Genomic DNA, 21,433 nt, shown 5'->3' with positions numbered 1-21,433 from the left:
CAAAGATCAAGAAGCTGCGACTAAGTGCCGTTCCTCGTTGACAACGCCTGCTCTCTCTTAAGGGATCATTTATACATCGGTCAGCCTGGCCGCAGTGAAATTTGCCGCAGCTTAATGGAATCTGAACTGAAAAAAAAGTAAAAGATGCGCCACTGCTAGAAAAAGAGTATGCTGCAACTAGCCCCGCAACGTGTTTTATTCAGCTGTCTTTTGTGGTGCCCTGCCTTGCAGTCGACTCATACAGATTCCTCACCCGTGCAAAGCATCGCCTCCTGTTCCACGTCGACATCGACCTGCAGGGCGTTGGATCGGGATCTTTCTTGGTCAACTCTAACTCTACCCCGTTCGTGGAAAGCGTGCAATATTTACAGCACGCGCATGGCTCGAGCAAGATTCATGGGTTGGGCGTGCTCAAAGGTCTTCCAACCTTGCTCAGCCTGATCGGCCAGGGATGGACAAAATTTTACCTGGATCTGATCTACAGCGTAAGTTCTCGGACGCGTGTAACATTGCAAGTCGCGTGGGCTGTTCGCCGTAAAACCTTATTTTCACCAAGAGAGTGTGATGTTGATGGTTTCTAGGTTCCTAATAATTTGCCTGACATTCTGAAACCCTAAGTGTCTACTAGCTTAATCATTTTTTACACAACTTCAATGGTTGTTTGGAATTGGAAACAACACTATTATATCAGCAATATAGTGCAAATCAATCACGAAAACATTGCAAAGGCAGGAGTGAGTTCTCGTGCTACGAATATTTCTTTTGTTTAACGAAATACTTGCCATTTACAAAGCAGGAAAGTAGCAAACGGAGGTAAGCAATAGCCCCGAGGCCAGTTTAATGTAAGGATAGCCCGAATATAGCATCATGCCAGGAATAATGAGACACTAAACAGTCAATTAATGAGATGAGAGTAGTAAAATATTAGTTGAAAATATTAGTTGAAAATATTACTCCGAGAGATTTGGCGGAAAAGAGCTGTTAGAAGTCTACAGAACTGTTAGAGCTCTACACCGTCTTGTGTAAAGCGTATCTACAGAACTGTTAGAACTCTACACCGTCTTGTGTAAAGCGTACGTATCTAACCAGCATATCATTATATGCTGGGTGCCTGGCCATAGGAGCATCGAGGGCAACGTTCTGGCGGACGAGATGGCCACGTCTATCGCAACGAAAGCCGTTAACCCTACGGCTGAGGTGCCTGTCACAGATCTCAGGCCTTTCTTCCGAAGGAGGATGCGCGGCCACTGGCAACGCATGTGGGACGCGGAAACAGATAATAAGCTCCACCTAATTAAGCCACAGTTAGGGCTTTGGCCCTCTGCTACAACATCACGCCGAACAGATGTCCTATTCTGTCGTCTAAGAATAGGACACACATTTGGCACCCACAATTTTTTACTCACTGGAAATGAGCCCCCAACCTGTGGGAGATGCGGAGAGAGGCTGACCGTCCTCCATGTCCTCCTGGAGTGTCGGGAAGCCGAATCTGACAGAAAGAAACATTTTCCGTTAGCACCCCGGCAGCATATTCCCCTTCATCATGTAATGTTACTCGGCCCAGAACCACTCTTTGACACTAACGCAGTCCTAGACTTCCTAAAAGATGTTGTGTTACATGTAATTAGCCCCATACGCTCATAGCGTCTCCTCTCCCCAGAGGATGCCTCTGTGATAGCTATCTTGTATAGCACATGCCTCTCGGCCCTTGCGTTTCAAGGGCTCTGGCGAGGCAGTAGTGCTCTTAGACAATTTTAGTCTCTCGCATATTTTATATAATGCATCATTCTTTTTAATGTATTTTAGTGATCATAGTACATGTCTTTAATCATTGCCATAATTTTATTACGGGTAATGTTTATGCAATTTACACAAACTCTTTTAGGCCCCTCTACAGCCAAGTCACATTAAATTCACAGAGCCCATCAGACCACGACATATTCATTACCACTAGCATGGCGCTCTTTGGCCATACCTGGCCCTTGCGCCATTAAACCTCAAACATCACCATCATCAACTAGACCGCCAGACCATGCTACCGGTGACGCCTGCTCGCGGGGTGATTCGACCTTAGGACGGAGAAGCGCGGTTTGCACAGGAAATTAGCCGCGGCGCGCTAGCCGTGTCCGTCATGTTGCCGTTAAGGCGGCGGTTGCCGGAGATCGAGCTACGCACAACGCGCGAGCTTGGGGGATGAGGCGCGCGAAGGCACCTCGAGCCCCACAACACACCGAATAATCCTCAATTCAGAGACGTGACGTGTGTAATGACGCACAGACTAAGCTCGCCTTTGCTCAGAGACGTGTCCGTGCAGCAGTAAGAGCACTCGTTTGGTGACTTGCAGAATGTTTCCAGCTGATCTGCTATCTCTCACTTGACACAAGCAGTCCTGATTTTCAAGCTATCATAGTATAACTGTCCTAAATGCACGCGCCATTCGTACGCGCTTTAACACAAGCAGCGAACACGTTGTGTTTTACAAATAGTACAGCGAAATAAAACAATTATTTATTACAGCTTCTGTTTGGCCTAAGCTGCGCAAGGCATTGATAACCACCGCATCTGGTGGTTTCTGACAAATTTTCAGCACTTCAGCTACATAAACTTGAATCTAAAGCTCGCTATGGCGCTGTTATACATGGCTTACCAACTATCATGAACCAACATTTTCAAAATATGCGCATGTCATGTATAGCTGGACAGAAACAAGTTGATATTGCTTGCCGTCACTCGGAGATAATCATATTATTTTTGGATTTTATCTAATTAGATAATTAGTCCTAATTAATCAACTATAGTAAATGAAATTGCCACGCGACTTGGCCCTCGAGGGACGATGCGTGTATTCGCGGGCTTCTTTCACGTTCGGAAGAACATTTTTATGTAGCACGTATTGAGCAACAGAAAGCTGCACAGGAGTTCTTCATCTTGGCCTACAATTTTCTCACATACACTTTTCATCTAGTTATAATGTTTGATAAGCACATAATTAAGACTAGTTATTTATGTAGGCGGATTGCAAAAAAAGAGTGTATCTCCAAGCGACGGCAAACAACATTACCTTGGTTCTGTCTAGGTACATGGCATTCGCATATTTTTAAATCAAATTTAAGTCTTTAAACCTGCCTATTGGCCGTAGTTTGGAGCATTCTTTCAGTGTTTCTCCTTTAGCGGACTTGGCGCATGGCCCTACCTCATCCCCAGTTTCCTAACAGTCTTCTTGTGGCCGAGGTTGCGTAATACGTTCATGTGACTACCGCATTTACAGCAAGGGAAATCTTGACCACGGGCACGCGACTGCTATTCAACTAAGGTATTCATACAAAGCCGTTATCTGACTCAGCACAATGAACTTCTTGGACATCGCAGCTTCATTAAGTGCTGTTCATTTTTCTCTGCCTTGCAGGGATTTGCCGAGATATTGCGGGACAGTGGCGTGGATCAGGGCAAAATAAAGAACTTCTTTGCCTTCAATCCAGGCCTTGTCACACAGGATACATATAAACAGCACCTTTCGTTGCTGAACAGGTATGGGACATTTCTATTAAAGCTTTCTAGCTGAGCTGAACTTCTGCGCAAATATCCTTTCAGAGTTTACCGACTTATACTGTTTCACTAGCCTCGTTTAATTAGCGTGGGACACAGGCGACAAAATAAATATTTGTAATATGGCCATAACAAATAATTCAGCCTTCCGTTACCATTATAGTTTCATCAATGTAAAGCACTGATTGCACATTGGTGTGCGGTACTCTTCATTAAATTCCTACAGTTGATATATTACATAAGGTGCTGAAAATTTCCCAGCCGCCTCTCCCACAATGGGTTCGTCTAGAGAAAGAAATATTCGTAATATAATTTGCTGCACTTGAAATAAAGTTCAAAGCCCTTAAAACAAATTTTGCATTTAAACAGAAAACATTGGCAGCTTCGCCAGAAAGGCGAAGCGTCTTTGTGATAGCAGATGAGTAGATAGCTGTACGAAGTAAGGATTCTAGATTCAACGGCCGTATAAACTTGGAAACATTCGTTTAACAACTAAACTAACAATCATGGTGTCAGCGCGTAGAAGCAAGCATGAACACATATTTGAAGTAGTAGTTAAGCGCGAATAAAACCACGGACACAAGGAAGACAGACGAGGACAAGCGCTACACACAGCTGTTTAATGGAAGGAAAGATAGAGCATATATACTTCCAGAACTCAGCGGGCCTTTCAGTGAACAGCTTTTTAACATTGCTCGAGTTTTATTTAAGTGCGACTTTTATTTTTTACAACGAGCAGCCATTTCTGCAACGCCGGGGAGTGTGTATTGGGTCTTGTGTTGCTCCTATATTGCGCGACATTTTTTTGTCTTTTCTTGATAGGTGTTTAGAGCATGTTTTTATGGGGGGCAGGTTTTAAAAGTCTTTAGGTATGTTGATTTTCTAGTGCTTTTAAACAATAAGGGTGACTTTACAACCCCTGCTTTTATTTTAAAAGCTTTTAACAACCAAGGCCAAGGGCTAGTTTTTACGAATGAACTTCCTGACGGCACAGGCCTGCAGTTCCTAGATTTAAAACTGTCTTTTGAAGTTGGCCACTTCTGCTGGTCCTACCAACCGCGAGCCATGAAGCAATTGCTACCTTACGATTCCGCACACAAGTGGTGAAGCGAGCAGTTGGTAGTCTTTGCTTGGAATCGCCTTTGCGGAAATTGTTCGTAAAACAAATGCGGTCTAGTTTTACGAACGAAGTTGGACGCCTTTTGGCAGCTGGTTTCCCTTTGATGGTCGTCAACGCTAAAGTTGAGTCCCTTCTGCAAAAAGTAAAGCTTGAAGCACGAAGGGCGAGAGCAGAGGTCAAACGACCGAAGGTAAGACCGGAGGTTATTCCCTACGTACACAACGTGTCACGCAACCTTAAAAAGGTTGCTAACCGTCTTGGCATTCCTCTGGTTTTTTCTGCGCCCAACAAGCTTTAGAAGCTGTGCTCTCGAGTTTGCTGTAAGAGCAGGCGGGGCTGCCGCACGAGATATGAGAGGCCCTTTGTTGAGTGCTCCAGAGGGGTTGTTTATGCAATTCCCTTGCACCCTTGTGGGCAGCTCTACATTAGTCAAACTGAGCATTGTGTGAATGACCGTTTAAGGGAACATGCGCAAAAACAAAAAAAAAGAGGATAAGGGCGCACATTTGGTGGCTCAAGTTACCGCGTGTGGTTGCGACGCTCGATTTTCTGCGACAGCTATTCTTGGCAGGAGCGGCAACGCCTCTTCCAGGCTCGCTCTTGAGGCCTTCTTTATCAAGAAGAACAGAGGTGTGTGAGTGAGCCTTCTATCACACTACTGGATGCCGAATTTAACTTCTTGCGCAACCGCCTTTGATATGTATGTACCGGCTACTCTTCTGCTTGGTAGGCGCATGCGTGACAAGAGGATATATATATATATATGCACTATACTTCCTTCCATTAAACAGTTGTGAGTAGCGCTTGTCCTAGTCTGTCTTCCTTGTGTCCGTGGTTTTATTCGCGCTAAACTACTACTTCAAATATGGACGACCAACTAGCCCAACAGTGAACTCTTACTAAGCATGAACACATCGCACACGTTGAGCGTGGGCACCCGCTGTCAAAATGGTGGTGTGAGCATGCGCAGCAGCAGCAGCGATCGAATTGACCTTCGTGCTGCCTCTCGCTTCTACGCGAACTAAGCGGCGAAAACACATCGCACACGAAACCATCAGAACGTGGCTCACTCTGCTCGCATCGCAGATCTTTTTCAAGATAGAGCCCGCGGGGCCACGCCATACGCAACAGCCGACAAGGTCGAACGCCTCCCCCCCCCCCTCTTCGCTCCCCTCCCACCGACACCTAGCGCATGACGGAAGACGGTGCGCGCGAGATTGAACCACCATCGTCGGGTCACCCTCGCAAGCTTTCACTCGCACACAAAGTATACGGTGCGTGGCAACGATGCTGTTCCCTTGAACTTTATACGAAGCATCACGGTGATGCCTATGGAGATGGCAGAAATGTGCCTGGAGTGTCCATATAATTTCTATCGCAATAAAATCTATTTGAAGACATCGATGTATTGCGTGGTTAGCAACAGAATAACCACGCCTGATTACCGGGTGCTTTTTTTAGAACGTATAGAATTTTGAATATCGTCTGTAGTGGACGTGGTTATCGTAGATGTTGAGCTGGATTTTTTGAAGTGGCGGGACATAAGTCGCACGAGAAATGAAGAAGCATATTCGACTAACGGACAAAAAATGGCTGTGGCTTAGCTAAGGTTAAGCCCAGGATGCGAAGCATACTAGCCTTTATTTTAGTTGTTAAACCACTGTTTAGCCTGGTGAACTGCTGTTGCTTGGCTATATGTGGTTCAGCTAGACGAAAAAAACAACTCATGCGTTACTCTGCTTCGCCTTCAAGAGTGGAACGCGACAGCGTTCCCTTCGACCCGCCAAGGGGTGTAAGATAATGGGCTACGGCGCAGCGACTACGCGCCCCGCATTGGACGCGGTGAGCGTCGAGCAACGCAGCGTTCGGCGCGGCAACGAAATGTGCGCCTGAGCAAGCGACGCACGCCTATGCCTTAGAAACAGCTCGTTTCTAAGGCAACGCCGCAATCACTAGAGGCGCTTTTGTACCGCTTTGAAGCATCGTACCCGTGGCTCAGTGGTAGCGTCTCCGTCTCACACTCCGGAAACCCTGGTTCGATTCCCACCCAGCCCATCTTGCAAGAGTTGAGCCAAAGCCACCTAGAAAATCAGTCTCCGTAGCACGCCGCAACCTTCGCTTCTCATTCCAACGAGCAGCTCTGTCTCCAGGAGGCATCTCGCCTCGTGAGTGTCTAGCAGAGACAAGCGCAGCTGCTTATATACCGCCGCGACGCCACGAGCGACGGCGCGAGTTGGAGCCCCGTTTCTCCTCTGTCGTGACGTCACGGCGTCACGTGGTATTGAAGGCGACACCGCCGCGCCTGAGGAGCTGGGTTGAGCTCTCGTAATATGCTTCGCATAAAATGATCTAACCACCCTTCTAATATTTGCTTTATGGCACGTACAGCAATTTACGTAACGTAGCAGGCGAGTGTGCTAGCCCTATCCACTTGGAATGAATTCTAAGGCTCACACGGCTGTTGACATGCGCAATGAAGCTTCCTGTGTTTTTCCTGTGTTTTTAAAAGGTGTGTTCCACACACCTTTTAAAAAACCAGTTTTATTCCTTGAAGCGTAAAAGTAAACGGAACGCCCATGTATATCGTCGCACACTTTGGGAATGCACATATCGATACAGGTGCCCTCCTGATACTTCGTTCAAAGTGGATATGGCTTGCAAGTTCACCGGCTACAATTGGTAAATAGCAATAACCGTAGTAAAGCAATGAATTAAATGTTGACTAGTGAATTTTTGTTAGAAGTACATTACTATTTCAATTTTACGTGCAAGTAATGACCACGTTTTAGAGTAATCCAGTTGAAAGACTAGAATTTTGCTATCTGCGGCAGGTGTGCTCATTTTTTATTTCTGTATAGCCTAAAAAGGACGCCTGGTATACTCAAAATTTTCGTGGATTTTTCAACAACTAAATTTATTCACAAAAGATGAATCAATGCTCACTTATCAGGAAGTCAGACGCGTATACATAATTTCTCCAATCGTATTCACTGTGTTTGCTAAAAGCATTCAAGCTAATACATTGGGAACGATTAGGAGCAGCAATAAACGTATCCCTGCAATTTCCAAAACGTATTGGACTGTTCTACGCTATATAAGATTAGCAACAAATGATGACGTACCTTAAGCTTCAAACTACAATGGTCATATTGTAACGTGGTGGTAACGTTGAAGAACGCAGTAGCAATACTGTGTAAGATAAAACTTACATTTATTGCGCGAACCCGCGCCCACAAAGACAGGCTACACGTATAGCCCAACGATAGTGGCGAACACGGTCGGCGATCGTCGAAAATCTGATCAGGGGGTGAAGCGCGTCGGCTTTTATAGATCAGTCGTCAAATGTTCCAGATTAACCGCTGGGACCCGCGTGTCTTCCACAAACTTCTACACTCTTCGCGTGACGCATACATGCAATCAGATTACACAAGTCGCGGTGAAAGACAGTGGACGGAACCATCGATAACATTCCAGAAACTTCTTTTACATGCAGGCGCGTCCTGAGCTGTGCGATAACATTTGTTAGGTGGCGAAACATGCTCACCCGATAAAGATAAGTACACGTGTCAATATCATCAGAAGCGAACAAACACCGACACCAAGGACCACATAGGGGAAATTACTTGTGCTCAATAAGTGAAATAAAGAAACGATAAATTAATAGAAATGAAAGCGGATGGAAAAGCAACTTGCCGCAGTTTGCATTTGCATTTGCAACCTTTGCATTTCACTTGCGATGCTCTGCAAATTGAGCTACCGCGGCGCGGTTTCCCCATCAACTTCTTCGGGTACTTATGCTTGCCAGTAGAACCCTTGGAGTGTTAGCCAGCGGCACCACTAACAGACCTTGGCGGCGGATAGGAACATCCTTTCTGCCTCAAGCATTACGAGAACGTGATCTTTTTGGGTAAAGGCAACTGGTCAAAATTCAATGGTAGATGTTAAACTTACTGAGCAAAGACCAAGGCCACGCTGATTAATCTAGCAAGGCAAAGAGTGTCTGTTTGGTAGAGAAACACTCTAGTCAACGCAGGAGTGAATGCATCCATGTTATGCAGTACGTCTAATTGTACGTTTATCCAAATCTGTATCAAATAAGAACTCGAAGAAACAGAATGGGTTAACCAGGTTAGAGAAACTACCTTCAAGTAACAAAAAGTAGCGCCGCCATTATCCTTCAAAAGCTACACTCAGTACATTCTTCCACTACTTGAGAATTGAGCTAGAAGTAAGATAACAAAATCAGAGAAATTGAGGGGTGCATCAGCAGGGCTGAAACATGAAAGTGTAACGGTTACTTTTTTCCAGAGTTGAAACCGCAGTACCCCTAGTGCTGAGGAAAATTAAGCTTAAAACTATTGCTGTCTGGACGCACTAAAGGAATGCGTCTTGGGCGGCGATTTTTTTTAAAGCAGAGCCATCGTGTGATCGGCATTTGCTCACTTGATTGTTTTAGATGTTCTCCTCCTAACGCTTCCTTCTCTTCAGGGCATAGAGCAAGTGGTTTTGCACTTCCGTCCGCTGCATATTTAGGTACGCGTCAGAGGACCCGCCTTACTCATAACCATCAATATGTAGGTATTCATCAAATCTTCCAAAGAGTACTGTTTGATTCTAGCGAACACGCTAAAAGCAGAGTGATTGGCTACGGGTCTAAATACAACACTTGTGAGAGCTTTGAAGCATGCGGTAAAGCTCCACTTAGTGCTTTATTGCCCGCCGGTGTATCAGCTCGCACACTGAGTAGAATTTTGCCGTTCTGTTTGCTGCGTGGCTGCTATCTCCTGTTTCATAGAAGTTATCTCTCGCAATGTTCATATGAGAATTCCCTCACAAAAAAAAAAAACATTTTTCGAGCGCTCACGAAATTTATACAACAAGCTTCATCAACGAGAATACTGTGCCGCTGATTTCATACTCGGTTGATTACATCCGGCATCTCATGGAAAGCTGATGCCATGATGCAAAGGATTTTACAAACGTCACCCGACCCATAGACAGTGTCTGCTATGTGTCCGAGAAATCGATCCTAAACTGGTAACACCCCAGCCCAGGAAGCTGTTCACGTGCAAACTCTAGGACCGTGCTAAGACCAGCTGCTACTAAACGCTACTACGCCAATTTTATCGCCAGTCATCGCAATTCTAGTGCTGCCTGATAGTGATGCGTGCGCCTACCTTTTCAGTCATACTTTCACATGGCGTCATTGTTATATTAAGGGCACATGTTCGTTTCAGTTTGTTCCAAACGAGGTTTCTCACACATTTCAAAAAATAATTGCAAGAGTTTCCACGGTTCACGAAGTATGTACGTTGTGTGTCAGGATTCGCGTGCTTTGTGTAAAAAGTAAAAAATATAATTACTTAACGCTTTAACATCTGTAGAACGTCGCATTAGTATTGCCAGGTGCCATATAAACGTTCCATTATAGGATAGATGACGGAGTACTTGTTTTTTTTTGCAGCATCACGGACCTGAACCTTGTAATTATCCTGACCATAACGAATGAAAGGGTAGCCCAAGTTTACCCATCTTCAGCTTGGGACAACCGCTGCCTCCCTCAGAGCTTCGACACAACAATGGTGGGTCTCTATCAAGGTTTCAACCTCTGCGTGCATTGAACTTAGGAGCTTTTGAAACACATTTCTGAAACTTCCGAGTAAGTTCGACAACCATTTATGGGCAATAGTTCAAAGTACTCTTCAATATAAATTGCTGGTTGCACGATCCCATGCTTCCTCATTTTAACGCAAATGTCCTACTCGTGAAAACGTTCTGTTAATTCGCGTAGAAATAAAAGTTTTGCATGTGCTGATATACAATGTCAGCTCAGTCATTATTGTGACACCGAAATTAAGTTTCAAAAGAATTCACAGCTGAAATTTCAAAGTAAGGACATCAAATTGGTACATCATACCCATTCTGCAAAAGCAAATAAACGACAGATAAACACAAGTGTGTTATTGAACAGAACAAGTGCGTAGAGACGCTAAGAATTACAAAATTAGCACATAAATTGCGTTCACCGACCTATACCTACAGAAAGTTCATTCGCAGCCGCTTGAAAACACTGAATGACATTGTTTTAACAAATGCATAAAACTGAAACACGCAGATATGTAGAACACTAGACCGGGGAAGAAAAATATCGTCGCAGTCTTACGCCAATCTTGGCGACTATATACATCAAGGACAGCACAGGTGCGTAAGGGTGTTCTAGCTAGATGTTCTAGCTGTACTGCAGCGTTCGACACATACCGAAGACTGTGCATACGTTTCACTATATCTGGCGCAATTTCTTCTCCATACCTCATTGTTTCTATATGCTTTGGTGTATCCGAGCTTTGTAAAGAGACTTGCGTCTTCTTTTTCCTTTAGGATCATGAAAGGATCATCACCGATTGTTTCCACAATGAACGGTGTGCTTTCGCGCACGCTGGAGCTGGATCTCACGCACTGTGCAGATCAATGTTACGGGAAGTGTTTTGCGTATAGCCTACTATCGAGCACCCTTTGGGGTTCCGCGAAGCGTTGCCAGATAAACAAACGTTTTCTTTTTTTCGTAGCCAGCACTTATTGTATGAATCCAGTGTGTGTGTGTGCGGCAGCAAAATGAGGACTATGACGACGATCGTATGAGATGAGCTCGTGGTTTTTGATTGGACCACGCTAGTTTACGATATACCGATACAATCCGTTGTACGTAGGTACTGGCCGTGCGAAGCGAGAGAGAAACGTGAATTGTGACGTCATCCGCGAGTGAACGGTAAAAAGTCCTGCGTACCTACGTCTATGTCGTGCGATATATGTCAAAAAACGATGGCACATGTATTCAGGCACAGAAATGTTTAAAACTAGAAGAGCTAAGGTTGAGGTTGTCGGGTTGTACGTGTGGAATTATTGCAGTGCGTTAGTGAGGAATAAGACACTCGGACACAAAGAACGAAAACAACACTAAAAACTGTTTCAACTGCGCCGGTCATGATGGTAGTACAACGTCGCACAGCATCCAAGGCACATATATAAGTAAAAGCAAAGCTTTCGTAGAAGCCCATTCATTCAGGAAATTGCGGCACAATTGGCAGTTAATGGGGTTCAGCGTCATCTATGTCAAGAGGGGACACTTCCATCGGAATAAGCAAATGAAGCAAAAGTGACGCGATATCCGGCAAGAAAAAGAGTCGTGCCATTTTTATTTTTCATCTCGTTTATTTCTGTTTTTTTTATTTCTCTGAAAACCTAGCTTTCATTGCCTTTTCCTTCCACTTTTCCACTACTAGTGCTGCTGTTGCTGCCTTGCACGCCACGTCAGGGAGTGGTACAGAACGTGTATATACATGGCAGGAGAGCGGTAAAGAGAAAAGCTGACGTGAGAAACTGTTTTGAACTTTCTTTCCATCACGTCGCCGCAAATGTTCTCGAGAGCTCCCTGGGTGTCGCCGCAATGTCCTCCCGACTGCTAAAATTATCCGTGGGTCCCCCGCCAAAACAGTGCAGAAGAGACAGCGCTTGCCTTTGTACTAATGAGAAATAGCCTATAAAGGTGAAGTTGATAGAATGCTAGATAGGAGGTACGTAGAGGGTAGGGTAGAACCAATGCAGACACGAAACGAGTGAATTTGTGTCTCGTGGCAGCTCGCATGCATGGAAGAAGCGCAGACGAGAGAAAAGTACGTAGGAAAACAAGGTAACGCCACTGCTACACACGGCAGCAGTTGCGGACAAAACGGATGCATTTAAATTCAAGGTTCAATTCAAGTAGCAGAAACGGTACGTTACTGCTATTTCTGCAAATGAACACCGTGGCAATCTTGTCAAGTGGACAAGTGACGAAAGGTGCTCCGACACAAAACTGCAATCTCGCCTCGCATCGTTTTCGACGACACCAGGAAATCAGCCGCCCGCCTTAATCAACGCTTCTGTACCCGCCGCCGTAGCTTTGTGACTATGGCGTTGCTCGAGGCCACGGGTTCAGTTACAACCGCTGCCGCCGCGTTTTCACCTGCTCGAAGTGCAAAAGTGCTCTCGTACGTAGACTAGGGTGCACATTAAATAAATCCACGTGATCTAGATTAATCCGCAGTGCCCCTCTACCACGTCCCACATAATCATATTGGAACTTCTGCACGTAACGCCCCGTATAATAATTAAAATTTTACACTTCTGCTACGATGCGATGCACCATGTGAGGTAAGAAGGTGCATTCTCCCAGGCTAGGAAGAATGGCGCTCAACAACGGCTCAAGACAACACGTTTCACTGTGTGTTAGGTGTGCTACGTAGACCATCACAAGTGATGCACCTAAGGTAACCGTCGACTCGCCACTCTCTTATGGCACTAAATCCCGAAGGCCTAAAAAGGCAGCGTCAAAATTACCGCCTTTTAACGTCAAGCGACGCAAACGGCACTTAAGGCTTTAGTTACGAGTATTTTCATACAGTGCGTAGGATGGGCATAATTTCTTTCTTTGGAAGGAACCCGCCGTGGTCGCTCAGTGGCTATGGTGTTGGGCTGCTGAGCACGAGGTCGCGGGATCGAATCCCGGCCACGGCGGCCGCATTTCAATGGGGGCGATATGCGAAAACACCCGTGTGCTTATATTTAGGTGCACGTTAAAGAACCCCAGGTGGTCAAAATTTCTGGAGTCCTCCACTATGGCGTGCCTCATAATCAGAAAGTGGTTTTGGCACGTAAAACCCCAAATATTATTATTCTTTTGTAGGAGGGTTTCGATTAAGGCAGTGTTTTTGAACACCCTTCAACAAGACAGGACTCCACTGTAGACAGGGCATTGTAAGTTTCCAACTTCATTCGCTTCGTTCGCTCAATTATGCCACCGCCGACGCTCGTCATGCGAACGGGCGCCTATGAGCTGCACTGAAAAAAAAGAAACACATCAGCACTACGCCCTAAGAAAAACCTTGCACATAACAATCGCAATGCGCACCCAACATTAATGCATAAGTTCCTCAACACTAGAGTGACTACAGAACATACGTGCACATCGTAACTTTCTGTAACAACCAGAATATAGATACAGGTTGTGTTCAACATTCTAAAGTTGATTCTTTCTCTTGCGTGTCTGGCATAAATATATGCAGAACGGGCGCGAAGAGCTCCACTGAAGAAATGAAGTGCACATCGGCCCTATGCTCTACGACAGACCTTGCAAGAATCGCGACTCGCGACCAATACTGATGCATAATCGCCTCAGTGCTAGGATGGCTATAAAGAACATACGTACATATCGTAACTTCCTGTAACAACCAGAATATGTATACTGGTTGTGTTCGAGCTTCGAAAGTGGATTCTTTCCCTTGCGTCTCTGCCATAAATATCCGCCATTTTTTAAAATTTTTAGTTAAGAGGCAGGTGCGGACTATCTAGATTCACGTTTAGGGTCGATGCATATTTCGTTTGATACAGCTAGTTTTTAATGTCCTTCAAAAGGAGTGATGTGCGTTTCGAACAAGTTAAAGAACTTTATATACCGCCCTTTTTCAGGATCGCAAGAAAAGTGCTTGCGCGTAAACCTAGGGGCAGACATACATACCTATTTTACCAGGATCGGTGCAAACCGTGCAACCTGCTGTGCATTCGAATACTTTATAGTGCAAAGTGACAAGGTGCCTCTAACACATCAATAAATAAATAAATAACTAAATAAATAAATAAATCACCGAAGCATGTCATGATAAGCACGCAAAAATACAGATCGTGTGAGAAAACAACCGTATGTTTACAAATAAGCTCTGTATTAAAAAAGTATATCTGCGGTGTCCAGGCACCGCATATTTAACGCCCTAGAGCTATGTTTTGCACGAGTAGCCGCTAGTACTGACATTTTTTTGTACCACTCGATTACACGCCGCCTTTTTCAGGTATAGCCCTTGTCAAGAGCGACTGAAGGTCTTCACATTAATAAAATGATCAATATGTCTTCTACACTGCTGCGGACCTGCCGTGCTTTTGTTAGTCTCGGGGACGTCAGACGTTCCACAGTGACATCTGCGTCTTGTCCTCTAGGTCGCACCCACTAACCCACGACACATCGTCAGCTATCACGGTGGTCAGGAAGTTTTGGTCAGTGTTTGCAGTTGCAGTTACTGTTTCCATTGTCCAGCAGGTCCTGTGCGATTTGCAGACGGAATTACATCTGCTCCCTTCTTAGCATGCAGCTTTGGTACGAATTTCGCCGACACTCTCTTCGTGCCCAAATATTCGGTCAAAATTGAAGGTACTGATCCAATGCTTATCGCCATTTCGTTCGCAAGTTCTGGGAATGTGATGCGATGGTCTTCCATGACCAAAGTACGTGCTTGCTCAATAACATTCTCAATTCGGCTTGATGAGGGTCTGCTTGAACGCGGTTCGCTGTCCTGTGATGTGCGGCCATCTTTGAGGCGGTTGTACCACTCCTTTATCCATGAAGTGCTCATGGAACCGTCCCCGAAGGCCTGTTCAATATTGCGAACGGTTTTCACTTGGGTATCGCCAAGCTTTTCAAAAAATTTGATGCACTATCGCTGCTGATTTTGTTGCGCCATTTTACAACTTACTGAAATCCCACAAGCGCTCACTACACATCCTCACTCATAGGCCGACTGCCAGCAACTGACACTATCTCTGGGTGGAAAAAAATTTACGCAAGCGCATGAACTTTCTCTACCTATTTTGTCCGAAGAAAGCCTCTGCTACTTTATTGATTTACGTGGGAAAGAAGAAGGTTCTAAACTTTTTTAACATACCTCGTACTAAGCTGGACAATATACCCCGGATTTGTTATTAGGGACTTGGCAAAATGCTCGTAAAGAATTTTAATATATGACATAAACATTAAATTCCCGTACCAAATTTTCCAGCTTTATATAGAGTATAAGAATCAGGTTACAAAAATGCAGCACCTGTTCTTAGCGCAGACTGGATTTGTAAACTGCGGAGTTTTTTAAACCTAGCTATCATCGAAAATGTTTGCATAAAGGTAAAGTCCGATTAAAAAGTTTCTTTCCAAGTGTAAAACGAATTTATTTATCTTTTTCATATGCAAAAATTTGAACCAGTCTAGAAGTGGTATCAAATAAATAAAAGAAAAGCAGAGGCGGTGTTTCGCCCATACGGCGAACCTTTGTTAGCGATAGCAAAGAGCTCGGCTACACGAAGCAAGGGGTGTATTTATATCGGTGGTAGATATCCCAGTAAACATTCACTTACTAGATGCATTACCGATTTTGGTGTCGTGTGCACAAGGGGAGACATGAACATATCTCGCTCGGTGATGACCAACACTTCCTGTCACAACGTTGGCCTGGGGAAGGGTGGCGCCAACATTGGGCGAAAGCTTCGTGTTGCTTCTCGTTTTAGCGCATCTCGAAAACTTGTGCTTACGAGACCTCTAACACAAGGCGTGCAGGGGCCTTCAAGGTGCCAGCTGCACCAGCTCACCCCCAAGCTTTGCACCCGCCGCAGACTAACTCCAAGATGTGGTGCGTGGGCAGTGTATATGTCCCGCCACCTCAGCTGCATGGACAGCCATGCGCAACCCCCCTTCCCCATCCGATACACCTACCACACCCTTGATCACCTGACCTCCAACATTTAGCACGCGAAACTATCCTCTTTGGTTCGGGTCGAAGTACAATCCTCGTTTTTGCGAGAATAGCACTGTAACGGTTTTTTGAGTAGAGAAGCAGAAACCATTTTCTGAGCCCACTCGGTTAGTTTATTAATTGTTATCTGGAGCTCCCTTTCACATGCTTGTAAGTTTGAAGCACGGCACGCTATTTGCAGATCATCGACGTATATGGAGTGCATAACAGAGGGAGGAATGGCTTTGTTAACAGAGGTTATTTTGACTATAAAGAGTGTTGTGCTTACTACGCATCCATGTGGCACGCATGCATCACGCATGCATTCCCTGCCGCTTGTGACGTTCAGCGTGTGGGGCACGATAAAACGTTACCGCACTTGGACTTTATACGGAGCATCAAGGCGACAGCGACGGCGAAAATTCGTCATGAGCGTCCATGGAATTCCTATCGCAATGAAAGCATTTCGACGTATTCACATAGGCTGCGTCGAAGTTGACCCCGAGCTTGTGCTTCCTTCTAAAGCCCAGGTCACGCGTACGCTTGCGGAAGCACACAAGCGCACGTCTACGCGCCTTGCTCCTGAAGCGCCTCGCGAGGAATGGTGGTTTGCATCCACAAAGACGCGCGACAGCGCATGCTCCCTGGGCTCATTCTTAGACGCCTTGGTAGACACCACTTCGTACTTTGTTAATGACAGTGTTTCAAAACGCTTGTATATGTATAAACAAAATTGTTTTAAATTCAGAGCTGTTAGATCAGCACAAAACGGAGATATACGCACTTTCTTGGATGATATGAATCTGCTTTACTGAGAGTTGAGTGAACCGTGCCGTAGCAGCGCAGCCAGGCGTGCCGACGCGAGGCAGCGCAAGCGCGTGACAACAGAGGAGCTGTTCACCGACATCGTGCTGCGTTTGGACGCGCATGAGCAATCGAGCGTCTTTCCTTTCTTGAGATCACTATCACTATCACGCGTATGGGCGGTACCACTCTGTCTTCGAGCGCGAGGGCGCGCGGACGCGAGCTGGCGCACGTCCGCAATCGTGCGCGTGGTTTGGACGTAACAGCTTCGCTGTATAAGCGTATCTAGAAAGGAAGAGGTCTATGTCAAAAATGTTAACTTTGTAAGGCAATTCAGTAATATTATATTTTCCAAATTTTCAAAAAGCAACTGTCGCTAGGCCAAAATTAGCCTAGATTTCCGGCAGTAAGTAGTATTGCGATATGAAAATGTAGTATAGCTTTTCTATTCTCTGCCAAGCATCCAGAAAATTGTAGAAGGTAATTATTTCAGGTCACACGTTTCAAAATATGCACCTGTTCCAAGTAAATGAGGTGCATATCTGAAGATTATGAAGGTGCTTGCACCTTTTTCAGCAAACGTTCAAGATGTACGACAGAGATGTAACGGGATAATCCCCATAAAGTTGGACAATAGCTTAGAAGCCTAGCGTAGTTGCTTTGCCATTGCGCTGCTAAGTCCGGAGGCGCAGGATGAAATTCCGGCCATGGCAGCCGCATTTCATTGGTGTCGAAATGAAAAAAAAAACAAGAAAACACACATGCGCTGTGCTTTGGGTGCATGTTAAAGATCGCCAAATTAATCTGCAGTCGCCCACTACGACTTGCGTCATGATTACATCATGGTTTTGGCGTGTAAAGCACACCCAGAATATCAATTTTACGAACTATTTTATTGGCTGCGGATGAATGTCTACTACAGTGCTTTGAAATTAAGATGAATTTGAGCTAATAAGCAACATTCCTCTTGTAACTTCATGTTCTCCGCAACAATTTAGGCATTGCTAGAGCAATGCTCTACCAAGAACTATAAAAGCGCTGTCACATGCCAGTTTTATAAAATAGTGGCACAGCTGCCCGGAAAGTTAGTAATTTGCCTGTTATTATAAGTGTGTGTGTGTGTGTGTGTGTGTGTGTGTGTGTGTGTGTGTGTGTGTGCGTGTGTGTGTGTGTGTGTGTGTGTGTGTGTGTGTGTGTGTGTGTGTGTGTTAGAGTGAGAGAGACGCGTACTTCAACCTTAGTTGACCGTTTTCCGTTGTTTTTCTTTCAGGCTGATGCTGTGAGTGCGATAACAAATACCCAGAATCCGAAGGTCGAATTCGCCCTGGCACTCAGCTTGCGTCTCGACTTTTTCACTGGTGTCTCTCTCGCAAAGGTGCAAGGAGATTCCCTGCAGCAAATTCAATGCAGACTCCATGAGGCCCTCTGGTTTTCCACTGTGAGTAGCAGACGAAAGCATGATTCCTGTGTCAGCCAAATAAGAGGGCTTTAGGTCCTCCGAACAGGGTGGCTAGTATCCCACCATATTTATCGTGTGAAGCTTCGCCCTCGTCTAAACGGCATAAGCATGTCGTCGCTAACTTCAACATCGTTATCAACGAAGCTGTCAAGCTCCATCGTGTATAGGTCCTCCTTTACAAGAACATTGCCACGTCGTTGTTACGATGAAGAACACGGTAACAAAACTGTAAATCAAGAAACGAACTTTTTTACCGGGCGCATCTTAGCCCACAAAGGCCGATGGCTGCGGCGAGCGCAGTCAGTCTTCGTCGAAACCTGACCAGCGGGTCAAATGTGTCGGCTTTTATACACGACTCTTCGAAAGTTCCAGCGTAATTGTTGGTGCAGCCTTCCTTCCAGAAAGTACTACACAATTAGATAGGCGCATACAATCAGGATTCACAAGGTTCGGTAACAAGAGACAAAGGCTAGAACCATCGATAACATTCGAGAAACTTCCAATCCGTGCAAGCGCGTCCTACGCCGAGCGATCACGCTTAACATTTGTTTGTCGATGAAAAACCGGCCACCGGTGAAAAATAAGTGTAATTGTCAATACCACTTTACCTGTCGTGTGGTAGCTTAGGGGATGTAGGGGTGCACAGTTGTACTAAATCTTACGGGTTGAATCCAGGCCGCCATGACCGCGTTTTAATGGCGCCCGATTACGCTCCATTGCCGTCCACCTTAAAGAACCCTATAGGTGGCCAGTATTCTTCCGTAGGTCCCCCACGTAGGGCTTCCTCACAATCAGATTGTGGTTCTGTCATGTGAAACCCGAGTTGTGAACGCCGAATTTCTGTATAGCCACGCTGCGGCAAACGTCTCGCACCTGCATGCCGTGACATCATAAATTCCGATACCATTTGCTTAAGCATCGTTAAGTTTTTATCAAGACTGCATTCATTGAAGTGCAGGTCGACCCATTTATTTAATAATAAGCGAAATAAGTGGATCGGCTTAAATTTGAGGATATAGTTTGACTGCAAACGTAAGGCACAATCGACCACGAAAAGAGTGATGCAATGAGCTGCAAAAGAAGTGGCTGTTGATTTTACTGTTTGTATACAATGAGAAGCAGGTATGTCAGTGGAGATATAACTCACACATTCGAAGATTTGAGAGGGAGGAACAAGCTCAGAACAATGTGCGGCTGGGAAAAAGTTCACATATTGGTCTACTTTCACATTCTTTCGACATGTCTATTTCTCATTGTCTGGTACATGTGAACGGGACGGCGTCAGCATGGGATGAAATGTGAGCCGAGCTGAGTATGCCAGCATTTTGGAAAATGTAGCATCTCGAATGCTATAGACGAAAGTGAGTACGGTGTACTATATGAAGAAATCGGTGACAACAAAGCCAGCGATGTTGATGCAAGCAACGACGAGTTAAGGTTTAACTGCAAGTAGGCATTGTGTGCGGACTTGCAGCTAGCGGCGGAAACCATAAACCAATTGCCATCATCGAGGAGTAAATTTTTTTTCGTTTGGCGTGCGTTCGCAAAAATGTCTCGTATTTATTTATTTTTTTCAAATTTGAGGAATCATCCTAGGGTGGCGGCCATATTAAAATTTAGTAAACAAGTCTAATTTCCTTCTAGAGGGATCAAAAAGTCAGCATAGACTGTTAAGAGAACTTAGCCTTTCGTAAATTAGACAAAGGATTCAGAACGTAATTTGATGTCCATGACGTCCTTTAAAGTACTGGCATTGCGGTTTAGACTCAACTCCCGTAAAATGAAGGTAAGCTTGTCATGTTCACGAGTAATACTTGACCTCTCCTTACCAAACGTATCAAAACAAGCCAGAGAGGCCAGACGAAACAGAGTGACATTGATGCTTATTATAACATTGAGGATACTCACGTAACGCAATCATCGGTGATCCACACAGCTCAAATATCGTGACGATGTAACTCCTAGCCTTTAGGTTGGGTCAGCAAATGACACTTGCAGGATGAAATAGCGTATCGTATTATTGCGCAAACATTGCATATCTAATATTGGTTGAAAGGATAACAAGAAGATCTCGCTCACAAGAACTGGCGTCTCGTGAAGGGCTCAGAGCAACAGCAAAAACTATACATAGGCTAGGAGGTCATGAGCTAACTGTTAGTAATGTTACGTGATTTGACCACCATCTATGCAGGGGATACATGAGCTGAATAAAAATGCAATGCTTTTGCCTTTTATCCCGATACTCAAACACTACTCTACATGAAGAACAGTTAGAAGAACATGCATACTTTTATTTCCAGCCGTGGAAAGTGCATTTGCGCATAAAATAACAACGAGAAGTTCCTACGTAAAATTCATTAGCGCAATAAATAGTATTTATTAAATTATATCCTGTAGTAGCCAGAATTAAAAAAGAAGCTAAAGTACGCCAACAACGTGCAGAAATGATCGAAGACGATTGTTACTGTTTGAAAATAGGGAAATGCGAACGTTTAGATACAGGGTCCCGCTCTCCTGCGTAAAAGTGACGGTCTTTCTCCGCGTGGTGGCCTCGCCTGCCTTTTAAGGGTGCGCTTCAAGTATATATATATATATATATATATATATATATATATATATATATATATATATATATATATATATATATATATATATATATATATATATATATATATATATATATATATATATATATATATATATTATGACACTTTAATTAGCTTTGTGCAGAGACGCTCAAGGACACGACGTGATGGCCTAGTTGCTGTGGCATTGCATTGCTAATCACGAGATCGCGGGATGAAATTTCGGTTGTTGTGTCGAAATGCAAACACGGTGGCGCATCATGCATTTGGCGCATGTTAAAGAACCCCAAGTGGTCAATGTTATTAGGGAGTCACTCACCAGGGCATGCCTCAT

At 44.7% G+C, this 21,433-nt stretch overlaps 1 protein-coding gene across 12 annotated transcripts in view; it reads left to right on the top strand.

The window, feature by feature from the left end:
- LOC135902071 (uncharacterized) overlaps nt 1–21,433 on the top strand; it is a 79,074-nt gene that overhangs the window by 41,627 nt on the left and 16,014 nt on the right. For 11 of the 12 annotated variants that reach the window (XM_065431981.1, XM_065431980.1, XM_065431976.1 and 8 more), the window contains 4 exons: nt 232–485; nt 3,407–3,528; nt 10,131–10,248; nt 18,326–18,493. In XM_065431981.1, coding sequence (XP_065288053.1) covers nt 232–485; nt 3,407–3,528; nt 10,131–10,248; nt 18,326–18,493 — 662 coding nt within the window. The remainder of the gene's footprint in view (nt 1–231; nt 486–3,406; nt 3,529–10,130; nt 10,249–18,325; nt 18,494–21,433) is intronic. The other variant, XM_065431984.1, reaches the window with a different exon arrangement.

The sequence above is a fragment of the Dermacentor albipictus genome, chromosome 4 (genome assembly GCF_038994185.2).
Source record: "Dermacentor albipictus isolate Rhodes 1998 colony chromosome 4, USDA_Dalb.pri_finalv2, whole genome shotgun sequence".
Classification (NCBI taxonomy): Eukaryota; Metazoa; Arthropoda; class Arachnida; order Ixodida; family Ixodidae; genus Dermacentor; species Dermacentor albipictus.
Note: the sequence above shows the minus strand (reverse complement) of the source record. Positions and strands in the feature narration are given on the sequence as shown.